This window comes from Xyrauchen texanus, chromosome 41, assembly GCF_025860055.1.
Source record: "Xyrauchen texanus isolate HMW12.3.18 chromosome 41, RBS_HiC_50CHRs, whole genome shotgun sequence".
Classification (NCBI taxonomy): domain Eukaryota; kingdom Metazoa; phylum Chordata; class Actinopteri; order Cypriniformes; family Catostomidae; genus Xyrauchen; species Xyrauchen texanus.
Window position 1 is genome coordinate 9715656 of NC_068316.1, and position 15305 is coordinate 9730960.

Consider the following 15305-nt stretch of genomic DNA (forward strand, 5'->3'; position numbering starts at 1 on the left):
CTCTAGCATTGTTGATTCGTGAAGAAAGGAAAAATTGCGTGTGCACTGTCTGCCACCTGAACCACATCGACGTACCCTGTTATTAGTAAACACTGTTTACCGTGAAAGAGCTCCAACTGTAGATCAAATTTTTCAATGTTTCGTCAGTGGAACGACGTCATACTATTTCATGTTGATTTTTCCATGCAACAATGGTGAATTATAAAAGGGTTCACCCTCTTTTCAAGGCACAATTTCAAATCGTTGTTTTTACGGTTGTATTAGCTTTACGTCATCATGCCATCAAAGTTGTCAAATTGGATATAACTTAACACAGAAAAGGTTTGGAGGTGATTTTATCACACTACAATTATGTTAATATGCATATTGTTTACGTCTTGTGGCATTTTGTGAGTATTTAAAAGTTTACGGATTGACCCTATTCACTTTCAGTATATGTGCCTTACTGTAACCCAGTTTTTTTTTTTAAGGGACAAGTCAAAATAAATTTGTGTGGTAATCAACATTATGCCACAAATGCTGACGATTGATTTTAATTTGTATTCCACCCGGAATATTCCTTTAATGACCTAATTCGTCCCATACCGTCACGAATGATACCTAAAATCCTGCAGCCTGTTTTTTTAAAACATACATAGATGTACATTGAATGAGGTATCATAATAATATGATGAGACTTGGAGATAGGGCCTTTGTCACATAAAACACCTTGGCAACTGCGTAGCAATGCCCATCATGCCAATTTTGCACAGGTAAATGCCACTCACATAATGTTAGCTATGTTAGCCTTTGTCACCATTCACTTTCATTGTATGGAAAAAAAGATGTAATGGAAGTAAATAGTGACTGAGCCTGACAAGATGCCTAACATGTCATTTGTGTTCCACAGAAGAAAGAAAACCACAGAGCAGTGGTTCACAACCCGGTTTCTGGAGCCCCCACCTACACTACACAATTTGGATATCTCTATAATCAAATACACCTGATTCAACTCAATTGCTTGTTAGTTGAGACTCCAAGACCTGAATTGGGTGTGTCAGAAAAGGAAGATATACAAATTGTGCAGTGTTGGGGGGCCTCCAGGAACAGGGTTGAGAACCAGTGTCATAGAGGATTCAGTCGACATGAGGGAGACTGAGTAAATTATGACAACATTTAAATTTTTGGTTGAATTACACCTTTAAGTGGACCTGCTTTTTAATCGACTTTATACTTGGGTTCCACAGGGGAAACATCTGCACCTAGTCTGAGACCAACCATGTAGCTTTTACAGTCTGTTATTCACTGAATATGGATTTAGACCATACCATTTCTTTTGTTACCAAATATTAAAACAGGTTGTAGTCGGGTACATTTCTGTCATGAAAATCATTGTGTTTGCACACGCAAACACTTGATCCCCCTTAGGGAGATTACTATCAGCAGATGCATTTAAAGAAATAAGCAATGTGGTATGTGAAAGTTTTCACAATAACACAACTTGTTGTCATGCTGAGAGGCTGTGACAGTTTCAACGAGCAGAAGTGTTGGGCCAGCATCTTTTTGGCAGGAAGGGTGTTAGCGCTCTGTGGTTTCCTCTTTAGTAGTACCTGATGAGTGAAACCAGTAGTGGGTGCTTGGGGTGTGTTGCTTGGTAGGTTTTGTGGTCTACTGAACTGAATGCACTGAAATAAAGTTGACATGTTTGTCCATCAGCTTTGAGCATTTTAGGTGCATTTTGTCCACCACATACCCCTCAATTATCCAATCAGTTATAATAAAAAAAAGAAAAGAAAAAGAAAATCATAATTTTAATGTAAGGAAAGTGTGGATGTCTGTCTTTTTTGCGCCTAGTTGAACTGATACACTGAAACTGAGATACTTTTGCTATTGTGGGTTGTGGTAGGTTTTTACAAATTTAACGTGCACATTTCTGACCCTGCAGTGTGTGGGTGTGTGGGTGTGCGTGTATGTGTGTGTGTGTGTGAGTGACTGTGAGAAATTTATGATCTTGGCTTCATGTGACTGCGTTTCCGTTGCTTGCTTGCTTCCGCAATTACTAAAGACAGAGCAGAGATGCAGATGTCAAGCACTTTGCATCTTCGTAGAGACCAAGCCAACGGAACCTCCCCACAAACTGATGTAATGGTCTGCTGTAAATTTGGCAGAAGAGCGGCGGGCGCGATCCTTGCCACTGGGGTAAGGGTGCACTTTATACCTATGTGTGCGTGCATGTGTTTCTATATTGTGATATATATATATATATATATATATATATATATATATATATATATATATATATTAAACAGAGAAGCTTTGACTAAATGTTAATTGCTTAATGTTTTTCCAACACGACTTACATTACATAATGTAAGGGCATAGTGGTGATCGTTCATGTATCATTCTTTGTGAGGATTGAGTCTACAGTGCTTCGGTTACTAGCCCAGAACTTTAACCACCAGGCTACAATATGCTAAATTAGGCTTATTTAAGATGTCCAGTGAAATGCCACAGGTTAATGGTGCTTAGCGGGTTAATGTCTTAACTTCTCATTTAGACATACAGTCTAAAAGACCCAAAAAGACAGTTAGCGACACTTAAAATGTTAAAAATCTCTTTCCATTATATAATGTAATATCGAGCTAAGCAGAATCAGCAAACAAATGATGACCTTTTAGATGGTATCAAGATAACTTTTAGTGGATGTACTGTAGAAGTCAGCACCCCTCAGAGTAACTGCATATGTATGGATATGGTCCACTAAAAATGACAAAAAGAAAGTGTCGGAATACTTTTTGTCTTAAATTTGAACATTATATCTCTAGTTTTAACATTTAAAAATGACTTTTTGTGAAATATTTTGCTTGAGATGTGTTTGTGCTGTAATTATTTTAGATGAATACCACTTGGTTTGATGTTTAGTTATAAAAAGCAATGACATTCATACATTTTTATGTGTGACTTACGTTTTGGGGCCACTGTACATATATCCATCCAGCCATTATACAATGACTTCAGCCTTACTGATTTATAACCTACAGTATTATCAGACTGTTCATGCTTCAATCTAAAGTGAAAGGCATTACCTTTGGCTTTACATTTTTGTCAACTGTAGCCACAAATTGCCACTGACTGTGCCACATGTGAACCGCTTGGTATCAAAGTATTTCTTAGTTATGATTTGGAATTTAAAAAAAGGGGATCTTAAGAGACAAATTTCATAGGAGCTAAAAGATTGGCAGTGTCACTTTATATTACAGTATCCGTGTTACTAATATTATATGTTGCTAAAATGTAATAGCAATGTGTAATTTCAAGCACACATCCACAAAATAAAAAGGCACCCTTGTCTAATTAGTATTAACTAGTAAAGTAATTATGTAATATACTTAAAATGGACACTGTATTGCAACATCTAACCTGAAAAAAATGTGTGTCTAAGCACTAAAAGTTATAGAAACCTCTTTAGGTTTTTCATGTAAAACATGTTACTGTATCTGTGTGCATCAAGTGCACACATTTTCAGCATTATTATCATAATATTAGTATATTTTTATATATCGTATCGTTGCTGTCCGATGAAAAACACGCATCTCCACTTTTAGAAATGTTTACTTTTTACCATTCGGAATGCGCCGTATAACCTCTTACTACTGTTTGAATTGTGCATCAAAGTGACCAAAGAAACTATGTTTAATCAGTCTGTTTCAACAATCAAGATTGTTTATGAGAAAAATTGTTTTTCCATGCTCTTGAGATATATATATATATATATATATATATATATATATATATATATATATATATATATATATATATATATTTTTTTTTTTTTTTTTTTTTTTGGAGATACGTGTTTTTCATCCGACAGCGACAATATGTAAAAACAAATATCAAATGCAAAATAAATGCCCCCCACTGCAAAATTTACCTCTCAATGAATTATTTACCCTAAATGAATAAATATTGAACAGTTGTGTACATTTGTTTAGTGGGCATAGTGATCTAATACTCTTTTCCACCGTCATCACAGTGATCATGTTAAGATGCCAGTCTTTGATCGTCTGTCCATTCTGCTCTCGCATGCCGTGGTTCCGGTACTTGTGGTCCTGCTTTCAGTCTCTGGACATCCACAGGCCTTCCCCTGTAGACTGGTATGTTATAAAATGGCTTCTTAACAAAAAAGCAAAGACTGATTAAACTCTCAATAAATATAGACACACATAGTGATTCACAAGGACAGAAATAGCTTTAAAATGAAAAATACTTAAGAGAATCAAAATCCTGGTGTGACGTTACTTTGCAACAATATATTGAGACTGTAATGAAGTAAAATAAGCTAGCCGTGGGTTATTTGACTTATTTATTTGCTTGACTTGACAACTTAATTACAAAGTATTATCAAAACAGAACACAGCAAGGTTAAAAATTAATTTTCCATTTGAACTTTAGTGGAAATTCTGATCTGTCACATCAGAATGCTGCTATTTTATTTTTTCCCACTGTATCTAAAAAGAGTATCTAAATCTGTAACAAACTATAATTGTCCTGGTCTCTCCTTCTCTTTTTCTTCCTCTCTCTTCGTCTCTCCCTGTCTCTGCAGATGCAAAGTACGGCTCTGTGCAACAATTGCCAGCTCTCTGCTGTACCGAACAACTTACCACCACAAATTGAGGAGATATATTTAGATAAGAACCTTCTCATTAATTTGCAGGATGGTTGTCTCTCAAGATATCCTATTCTTAGTACCTGCAGCTTTGCAAACAATCATCTAAGGACTGTGGAAGAGAATGTATTCTCTGAGTCGCCTCTTATAGAAAACCTCAATTTTGCTGACAACGAGCTTCATAATGGACACAAGCAGGTGGCGCAGTCATTCAGATCTTTGTCCCAACTAAAGACTCTTGATCTTTCAGGTAACGGTCTCACCGAGGACATGGTGTCTGTGCTGTTACAGAATCTGACCTCTATTGAGTCCCTTTACTTGTCTCGGAATGTGATGCTGAGGTTGGATGAGACAACATTCAGAGACCTACATCAGCTTAAGGAGCTGACCGTAGAGAGGAACCTGTTGTTTGAGATTGATGGGGCATTTTATCATATGAAAAAACTCCAGAGGTTGAACTTGGCCTACAACTGCCTTCCATGTTTGGTCAATTTTGAGATGACTCAACTGCTGGTCTTAAATGCCAGCCACAATTCCATTGAATGGTTCATAACCAATCAGAATTTGTCTGAGACTTTTCAGCTGGAGACACTAGATCTGTCCGATAATCATTTGCTGTTCTTTCCGTTCCTTCCAACACACAACCATATAAGGACTTTGATTTTGTCCAATAATTGGTTGAGCTTTTACCAAGACTTTGCAAATGCCACATCTTCAAACTGGACCACTAATGTTGAGTTCTACAATCTTGGACAAAATGTGGGCAATGTCACAATGGAGCTTTGGAATGAGAGCCTTCATGGTGACATTTCGTCTGTGGAGCTCCTGGACCTGAGTGAGAACAAGGTGAACAACTTCCCTCAGGGATTCATTCAACAAATGCCACGTCTGAATTGGCTGAGGCTGAGGAGTAACTGTTTACAGTCCTTCAGTTTGACGCCTGAAGAGCTCCCAGTCACCCTCTATGAACTGGATGTCAGCAAAAACAGGCTTACAGAGCTCAAAGCGAGCCAAAGCTCCATCAGCAAGCTAAATAACCTCACATATCTGAACCTGAGCACAAATGACATTCAAAAACTTCCACCCACGATATTTGCCAATCTACCAAGTCTGAGCACAGTAGACCTTAGTTATAACCCAGTGGATGTTTGTTCTTCTGAAGAGTCAAACTACAGTTCCTCAACTTGTGTTTTGTGGTCAAACATTGTTACCCTGAAAAAGCTCTATCTTGAAGGCTGTGGTATACAAAATATGCCGCCTTCGTCATTCAAGGGCACACCATTAACACACCTTGAACTATCAAACAATCTAGACCTACACATCAAACAGGAATCTTTGGCAGGTCTCACTAACACTTTGGAGCATTTGGGACTTGGCAATACAGGTCTACAAGACTTTGACTTCTCTCCGTACAGCCACTTGAGGTCTTTAAACATCTCTAGAAACTCAATGTCAGAGCTTCCTGAATCTCTGGTGGCATTAAACCTGAGACTTCTGGACTTGAGGGATAACTTGTTGACCACCATACCATCCAAACATGCCACTATTTTAGCTCAGAGACTGCAGGTTGTGTATCTGAATGGGAATGCCTTCAACTGCTGCCATTTAGACTGGTACAGGACGTTTGTGGAGAAAAACGGCATTAGTGTCGTTGATCTCTCAGAAATTACATGTTTGGACTTTAACCTCAGGCATCATAAGGTGATGCTTTTTGACGCAGTCCACTGTGGTGGCATCAGCAATGAGGAAGTGTGGTACATCCTCCTCTTCGTAACAGTCAGTATTTCCATCATAGGCATCTCTGTCATTTACCTGCTCACCTTCAGGCCAAAAATGTTGCCTCGTGCTATTAAGAAGAGGTGGAGACCAACTCCTTATTAACATACATGTTATTGTAAAATTAATCTATGTCTGTGTAAAAGTTACTACTCTCAGAAAATGTCAATCAGTATTATAGGAATATGATATTGACACAGGAAAGATTTAGGCCATATTGGTCTGTAAGTGACATTTGAGTGTATTGCATATTGTCCTCATTTAAGTTCACGTTGTATTTGGCTACTGTAATGTTTTGGGGGGGTGGGGTTCTAGAAAGGTTATATACACTTAATTAAAATGAACTAAAGCTACACAATTCTAGAAAATGTTGTCTTAACTTAAATTCATTACATTAAATGTGAAAACATTTGTATTAAGTTTACTTAATACATTTGAGTAAGGTCTACATGCATGTAGCATTGATGAAACAGGCCAGGGGATTTCAGTTTCCCAGCATGCTTTGCAGGGGACTGGAACATGTGAACAAATATTGAAACTTAGTGTTATTTTATGTATTTTTGAGCAAGATAAGAACAGGATGAGTTTGGCTCATGTTTACTGTAGGGTTTGTTTGGATCACCATTGTGGTGAAGACTTGCGCTTTAGTTAAGGATGGACTTGTATTATTAAATTATGTTTGATTTGAGTGCTGCTTAGCTTTATAAACATTTGCTATCTAAGTTACAATGTAACCGTTTCAATGTCCTTACACATACTCACCTGGCATAATGGTTAGTTACATCAGTGTTCAAGATGACAGAAAGATAAAAGTTACTGAGTGCCCCTTTAATTTCAACCAACATATAGCAATTAATTAAAGGATCCTTAGTAAATTAATAAAATTATTTTGGATGAACATTAGTTTGATGAATCTGATAAAGTTGCGTTAAATCAACTTTATTACACTGATTTGACCTAATCCAACGAAATCATGTTGGCTCGATTAAACTGATTTAATTTGAATGAAATAGATTAAATTACATGTAAAAGCTTACTAAAATTCAATTAAGAAAGGGTAACGACTTAATTTTTTGAGTGAACTGTATATGTTTCCGTTTCAAGCAAAGATCTAAGTCTTTAATGTTCAATTAAAATTTCAGTCAGTATGAGTTATATTTACATTATTCATTTGGCAGATGCTTTTATCTAAAGCTTATATAAGGCATATCTAAAGCAACTTACAGTCCATTCAAAGTATACTTATTATTAGTATTTGTTCCATGGGAATTGAACCCATGACCTTGCGTTTCTAGCGCCCAGGTTGCTTGTGCCAGAACCTTGATATGAAGCATGTTATTTGACAATTAGTTATGAATATGTCCTTATCTAATATTAATGTTAAATCTGAAGATGACACTAAATAATATTTTACAAGTACATAAACCTTGCACAAACATTTCTAAAAAAATGGCCTCATAATGACACTACTGATATGAATCTAACACCTGTTATGGTCACATTTTTAAGTTAGAGCTTGTATTGTCTTTGATTTCTTCCCCTTTTGTATTCTGGGTATTTTTCTTAAAGGAATATGCCAGGTTCAATACAAGTTAAGCTCAATCAACAGCATTTGAGGCATAATGTTGACTAGCAAAAAAAAAAGGGTGTCATGGCAACAAAGTTGTAAAATTGGATATAACATTACACAGAAAAGGATATTAAGTGATTGTATCACACTCAAATCATGTTTCCACACATATGTTTACATTTTGATGCTATACTTTTGAAACAGTGAATATTTTAATGTTTACAGATTGGCCCCATTCACTTCAACTGTAAGTGCCTCACTGTCCCTTGCTTTTTTAAAGAAATAATTCAATCAAAATACATTTTTGTTGTAATCAACATTATGGCACACATGCTGTCAATGGAGCTTAACTCATATTGAACCCGGAATATTCATTTAAATAATCAACATTATGAACCTAATGCCTAACTTGAACCTAACTTGCACTTTTTCATTGTGCTTATTGCAAAGAGCAGACATGTTTAAAGCTATTTATGGCATGATATGATTGAAGTCTGCTTAATGTTTGGCACTTTTTGGATTGACTCAGGGGGTCACCTAGTATAAGGGTGGTCTTTCTACCTACAGCTATTCATCTTACATTTGCCTGAGTGCATTTATGTAGGGTTGCAGAAGTTGTGCGATAAGAGCAGTCGCTATAAGTAGCAAAGGAAACATGAAATTTCCTGTTTTGCTAAGACCTGTAGCAACTGCCCAGCTGCCTGTCTCATATGGGGGGGTGGTGTGGTGTAGTGTGTTGTTTTCTCCATGCCAAGTTCTCAAAGCCAGTTGCAGCAGGATGTAAAGGATCTCTGTCATATTTATCTAAAATATTGCCCAAGCTGTGCACAGTCATTTGCAAATAGCGTTGTTGAGAAGATTGCTTAAAACGATTGCATTACTCTAATCCAACTGACACGCATACTGAGGATTACAATTTTTTTTAAATTCCAATATTGTTTAACATTACATGTATTTAAAACAGTGATAAAACAGTGGTTCTCAACTGGTGGGTAGCAGGTCTATTCAGATAGTGTCACAGACAGCAGGGCAAAAACAAATGCAAATAATCAAATGCAGCTAACCATATGATCATGCATAGATAGGATTAGTGGCTGAACGATAACGGGTTTTAATGACCGATGCAGATACTGATAAATTATTTCAAGCTGAAGTATTTAACTTTTTCAGTGTTAAAATACTTTCTTCTATCCGATGTAGAGAGAACTAAGCCACTCATAGGTTAATTTTCTCAAAAAATGTAAACACTGTGTCTCTGTTGCAATATTAAACTTCCTGTATGTTTTGAGGGACCAGTTTAGACCCGACCCAACAACATTATTCAATCAATGGTGTTAGTTGGGGACGAGCCTATTTATTCATTTGATTAATGACAGATTAGTAACATACAGTAAGCATAAAGCTGTTTTAAAAACATTGTTACATTTTGCAATTCCATTCAGTGGCAATAGTGTTGCAGAACGTCTTCAGCTTTAAAGAAAATTGTGGCATCACTTATAATGAGTGATGGTGGTGTAGTGGGCTAAAGCACATAACTGTTAATCAGAAGGTTGCAGGTTCGATCCCCACAGCCACCACCATTGTGTCCTTGAGTACGGCATTTAACTCCATGTTGCTCTGGGGGATTGTCCCTGTAATAAGTGCACTGTAAGTCGCTTTGGATAAAAGCGTCTGCCAAATGCATCAATGTAAATGGCTGATGGCAGATATAATGACAATATTTATATAATTTCATTTAATTTAATTATAGCAAATATGATGTTCACAAAATGGCTGGATTTAAATGAACACTTAATTTACACAACATTTACTTCACAGAAAAATCTTTGAAAATAGAAAAGATACATTATCTGTTGACAAGACTGTGTAGATTTTTGGAACTGATTCTAGGTAGACTGACCTATTCTTTTAATCAGCACAGTTAAAATACTCAATCTCAAAATGGCCAAAGATTGGTTAATTAATCAGCCTGGCCGATAAATAGACTTATTAACTTTTAAAAGCCATGACAAAAATGCTTCCAATATCTTTTGTTGTTGACATTAAAGGCAGTGCATTAAGCTATTTATTGATATACCACAGTTAGTTCCGGTCTTCGAATCTGATTGGACGAGAGACGTTCCATGAGCACTGATGGTGTGACAGCATCAGCACTCAGACGCTTCACTGTTTGTATCACTCCGCTTGTGTTCATGCCGTTCTACACTAAGGTGTGAGAGCAGTACATATGTCTTAGGAGTTACTGTCTTTATTTTTGAAATGACATATGTTAGTCAGCAGGTGGTGGCAAAAGATCATTTTTATGTGTAATATGAGCCAGTTGAAGACATAAAATGAATCAGTTAGTCATTGTTTACATAGAACAGCTCTCTGTGAGTTTCCACATTGGATATATACTGTTTCTATAGTGAATGACATTTGCGCACCGGCTACCCTGAGAAAACTGACCTTCAGAAAGCTGTAAGCATCTCTGATTGGGTGTGGCAACACCCAATGTGGCACACGCTCCATCTCTCTGTCTCTCTCTCTCTCTCACACATACACACAGACAAACACACACATCCATCCGTCTATCCTTGTTTATCCAATGACTTGTTAGAAACAGCACAAGCTGTGATACTATTTCTAAAGTGAACATTTTGAATTACTAATGGAAGCTTGGACGCATCATTTGTATTGAACCAGAAAAATAGTAAAGTAGCTCCATGCACAAATGTGTTTTTATGACCGTACTCAGTTTTTCCAAATTTTTTTAAATGTACTTGTTCATTGAACTGTTGTATATAAGCCGAATCACAGCAGTGCTGATGTAGGGCCATATCGCACTCTTGGACATGTGATATTGCTTAAGTAATAAGGCTAATACAAATACATTTGGCCCTAACATTTGTTCCATGTGTTAGGCTGTTTAATCACACTTCTGCTGTTTTTTTATGTATTTACAAAATTATTCTTTAAGTTGTCCTATTTAGCCTATACCATGTTAAAATGTTGCATATTGTTGCCCCTATGCAGTTCATGGTAATATATATACATTTCAATGTGTGATTTTAAGGCCATTTTTTGTTTACTCTAGCACAATAAACATAATTTTGGTTCTGTGTTGGGTTGCCAAAAATGGGCAGCAAAACCAGTGGACAACTGCTGTGCCACTGAAATCATGTCTACAAATGAAAACTAAAGTAGTTTGTGACAGAAGTATGCATAGTGGGATATATGTGCAGAATACAATAGTCATACTGTACAACTGAAAGAAATGATACCAATGTTTCAATTGTTACACACAAGATAATTATGTGACCGCATCTAGCATCCACATTGACCAATGTGAGGATTCATTGTCAGACTTCTCATTGCTGAGAGCATTAAGGTTAGACCACTAAACCTAGTGTAAGCCCTGTTGCCTCAACCCTACACCTCAGCATACGTGGGATCTCCACATGGTGATTTTGTAGGTCAAGTGATAAAAACAAAAAGTAGAGGCAAATGTCAGTGAGGAAGCAAGCATGGGAATCTGGCAGAGTGTGGTGGCGTGTGTGCGTGTGTTGTATTTGCCGAGAGCAGCGTGTTCATTTTAAACCAGAGTGCAACCAGAATACCGCTGTGGTGATGCTCTAGGTCATGGTGGTTTGAACAGAGAAAAAAGAGAAACTAGGAAGCGTACAAGTCCCAGATGGGCTAATAGTAACAGCTACCATGCCTAGGGTTAAATCCAGTCCTGAAAACTCTGGTTTTAAAAAGTGTCAGGGAGAAGATGGGGTCTTATTGGTATGTCTTCAGATATCTGCTAGTATTCCGTTTTTAAATTTGAGATCTAATCTATAGTGGATCGCAATGAAATATGAGTATTTAGTTACTTATGAGTATTTAGAATACTTTTATAAGGCAAAAGTTGAGATGTTTTCACAACCTTTCTAGAAAGAGGAAATGTGCTTTTATAATCCCTTGCAAAAGTCCATACAACAATACAGACTTTTGAATCACACATTAAAATGACTGCTGATGCTGTAGAATGTTTATCTGAAATGTATTTTTTAATAAATAAAGTAATTGTGCATTCTTAGCGAAACCGCAACTATTTAGGTTGAAGATCGGCAAGTTTGGTATGAGAAAGCAAACATGAGTGTTGTAATGTAAAAGGACTTTACTGCTTCGTTTTACATTGTCAGCATTTCAAATCAATGGCATAGTATTTTATTTTCATTATGAATCGTTTTAATTTACCAGAGGGAAATCTTGTGATGTGGTTGAATGTGGTATGGTGACATGCCAATTAGAGCCAATGACTTTATGTGATATTTGAGAGAGGAACCTAAAGATTGCGTATGAGCAAATTGCATCAAAGAGCACAGTCAGCCAAAAAAAAAAAAGCATATGAAATGTTATATCTTTTACAAAAAAACAATGGTACAACTGTGGTTAACATGGCTCCATGGTAGTGTGGTTTTTCAGCATGTGGCTACCATGGCATTACCGTGTGTTTTGGACATATTACTTTAGGTACCTTGGAGTACCACCTAAATACATTGGTACAGAGTATATCAAAGTATCACGGAATAGTATCATGTGCTACCATCACTAAAGTATATATATTTTTTTACTACAACAGCTTTATACAGTCCTAAGACTCTAAATACTGAATTGTAATAAATAAAGCTCAAGTCTCTCTGGCAATCAGGCATAAGCTCTATGAGGAAGCATAAAGAAGAGATTTGCAGGTCTGCTTTCATATTGCTGTTTTCGGGAAGGAACTGAGCATGCCCTTTCTGCATGTGAGCCTCAGTAACGGACATCAAGAAAAAAACGCAAGCAGAGCCACAGCACAGGAAGTAAACAGCCTGCTTGGCACCACTTCCTCTTAACCCTCCTCTCACTGACCCTCCCCATGCTGTTAACACAAGAGTTCACAGCTATACTAACACATGAGCCTGGAATCTGCCCATGTGTAAGAAATAAACAACAGCATGTTGTATATAAAGAGACATGATCTTTATTAAATCTAAATAAAAAAGGGACCTTTTTTACTCAAGACAGACGATGAAAAAGCAAAAGCCTTTATAAAAACATATACATTTAAAAATATGACTGTATGAACTATGATGTTATGAATATTATGGATTTATGATAGGTACTTTGTATTGAAATTCATTTAGAGACCAATAATGATTCCAAAATAAAAAGCCTGACCTCTAATGGCCTTTGAGAGTACAGTCTGTAGAAAGTTGAGTTCAAGTTTTTTGTCATTCCTGCATGTACAAGTATACAGTGGAACGAAATGTCATTTCATCGGGTCTGTAGTGCAATTCTTCAAACGATGACAATAAACAAATATTAATACACTGTGAACAATACACATAAACAATCGGATAATAATAAGAACCAAACAGTTGGGGTCGGGGAATGGGGAAACATTTAGTGTACACATGGTGTACAATACAATACAATAATAATAGTACAAAGTGACATCAAAAGTGACAGGTGATTATCATTGCAGCAGAGCAATATGAGATACATGAGGTATTAAAGTGCTGGTAATATTTATTGATATAGAATAATTTACTGATACATTCTTGGTGTTAATGAGAACTTGTTGTTGTCAAATATCTCAGTTCAACAGTCCAGTCGTTCCTCTTGTGATGGAGGTGTCAAGGCACTGAGGAGTCATAGCTTGAGGAAAGAAACTGTTGTACAGTCTTTATGTATTGGCCTGTGTGCTACGGAACCTCCTATGAGACGGCAGCAGAGCAGAGAGTTTGTAGGATGGGTGGATGGGGTCTTTTGTGATGCTGAGGGCCTTGTTCACACAGCATGTTTGATAGATGTCTGATATGGGAGGGAAAGATGTTCCAATAATTCTCTATTCAGTTTTTACAATTCTTTGCAGCTGCCAAACCAGACAGTGATGCATGAGGTTAGGATGCTCTCAATGCATGGTTCCTCTACAAAACATGTTGAAGATGAAAGGGGAGAGGTTCGCCCTTCTTAGTCGCTGCAGAAAGTGGAGACGCTGATGTGCTTTTTTGGCCAGTGAGGTGGTACTGAGGGACAAAGTGAGGTCGTTTGTGATGTGCAGACCCAGAAACTTGGTGCTCCTGACTGACTCTACAGGGAACCCATTGATGTGAAGTGGTGGTGCGGGACTTTATGAAATCAATGATTATCTCTTTGGTTTGTCAACATTCCAGTCCACTGGAAGCTCTACCTCCTCTCTGTATGATGGCACATCATTGTTGCTGATAAGTCCCACCACCGTGGTGTCTTCTGCAAACTTGATGACGTGGTTTGTACCGTTTTTGGCAGTACAGTCATGACGTCAATATTGTTTTTTGTTTTATGTAAGCTTCGGGTGAGTGAAAATGGTATTTATTTTTTTACAGTTGTATATATATATATATATATATATATATATATATATATATATATATATATATACACACACACAACAGTTAGTTCCGGTCCTCGAATCTGATTGGACGAGAGACGTTCCATGAGCACTGATGGTGTGACAGCATCAGCACTCAGACGCTTCACTGTTTGTATCACTCCACTTGTGTTCGTGCCGTTCTAAATTAACGTGTAAGTGTAGTGCATATGTGTTAGGAGTTACTGTCTTTATTTTTGAAATGACATATGTTAGCCAGCAGGTGGTGGCAAAAGATCATTTTTGTGTGTAATATGAGCCAGTTGAAGACATAAAATGAATCAGTTAGTCATTGTTTACATAGAACAGCTCTCTGTGAGTTTCCACATTGGATACATACTGTTTCTATAGTGAATTACATTTGCGCACCGGCTACCCCAAAATAGAGAGAAATACTCTGCTTGGATGTCTATATTCCACTGAGAAAACTGACCTTCAGAAAGCTGTAAGCATCTCTGATTGGGAGTGGCAACAGGTGATCGCACATGCTCCATCTCTCTGTCTCTCTCTCACACATACACACACAGACAAACACACACATCCATCCGTCTATCCTTGTTTATCCAATAACTTGTTAGAAACAGCACAAGCTGTGATACTATTTCTGAAGTGAACATTTTGAATTACTAATGGAGGCTTGGACGCATCATTTGTTTTGAACCAGCAACAGCAGATTCTGATCGGTCACGTAATAAAGTAGCTCCATGCACAAATGCGTTTTTATGACCGTACTTTTAATTTTGTTCTTAATTATTAATTGTTCATTGAACTGTTGTATATAAGCAATATCACACTCGCTATCGTGCTATAAGGCCCTACATCAGCACTGCTGTAATTACCTACGGCACTCGGCCTGCGGCTGAATCACATCAGTGCTGATGTAGGGCCACGTT

The 15305-nt window shown here is 37.2% G+C and overlaps 1 protein-coding gene across 1 annotated transcript; it reads left to right on the top strand.

Moving 5' to 3' along the window:
- Positions 1-2057: 2057 nt before the first annotated feature.
- On the top strand, positions 2058-7265 carry LOC127634559 (transforming growth factor beta activator LRRC33-like). Its single transcript, XM_052114168.1, has 3 exons — positions 2058-2178; positions 4013-4133; positions 4583-7265. Exons 2-3 carry the CDS (start codon positions 4026-4028, stop codon positions 6524-6526), a joined length of 2052 nt encoding a protein of 683 aa, XP_051970128.1. The 5' UTR covers positions 2058-2178; positions 4013-4025; the 3' UTR covers positions 6527-7265.
- Positions 7266-15305: the final 8040 nt, after the last annotated feature.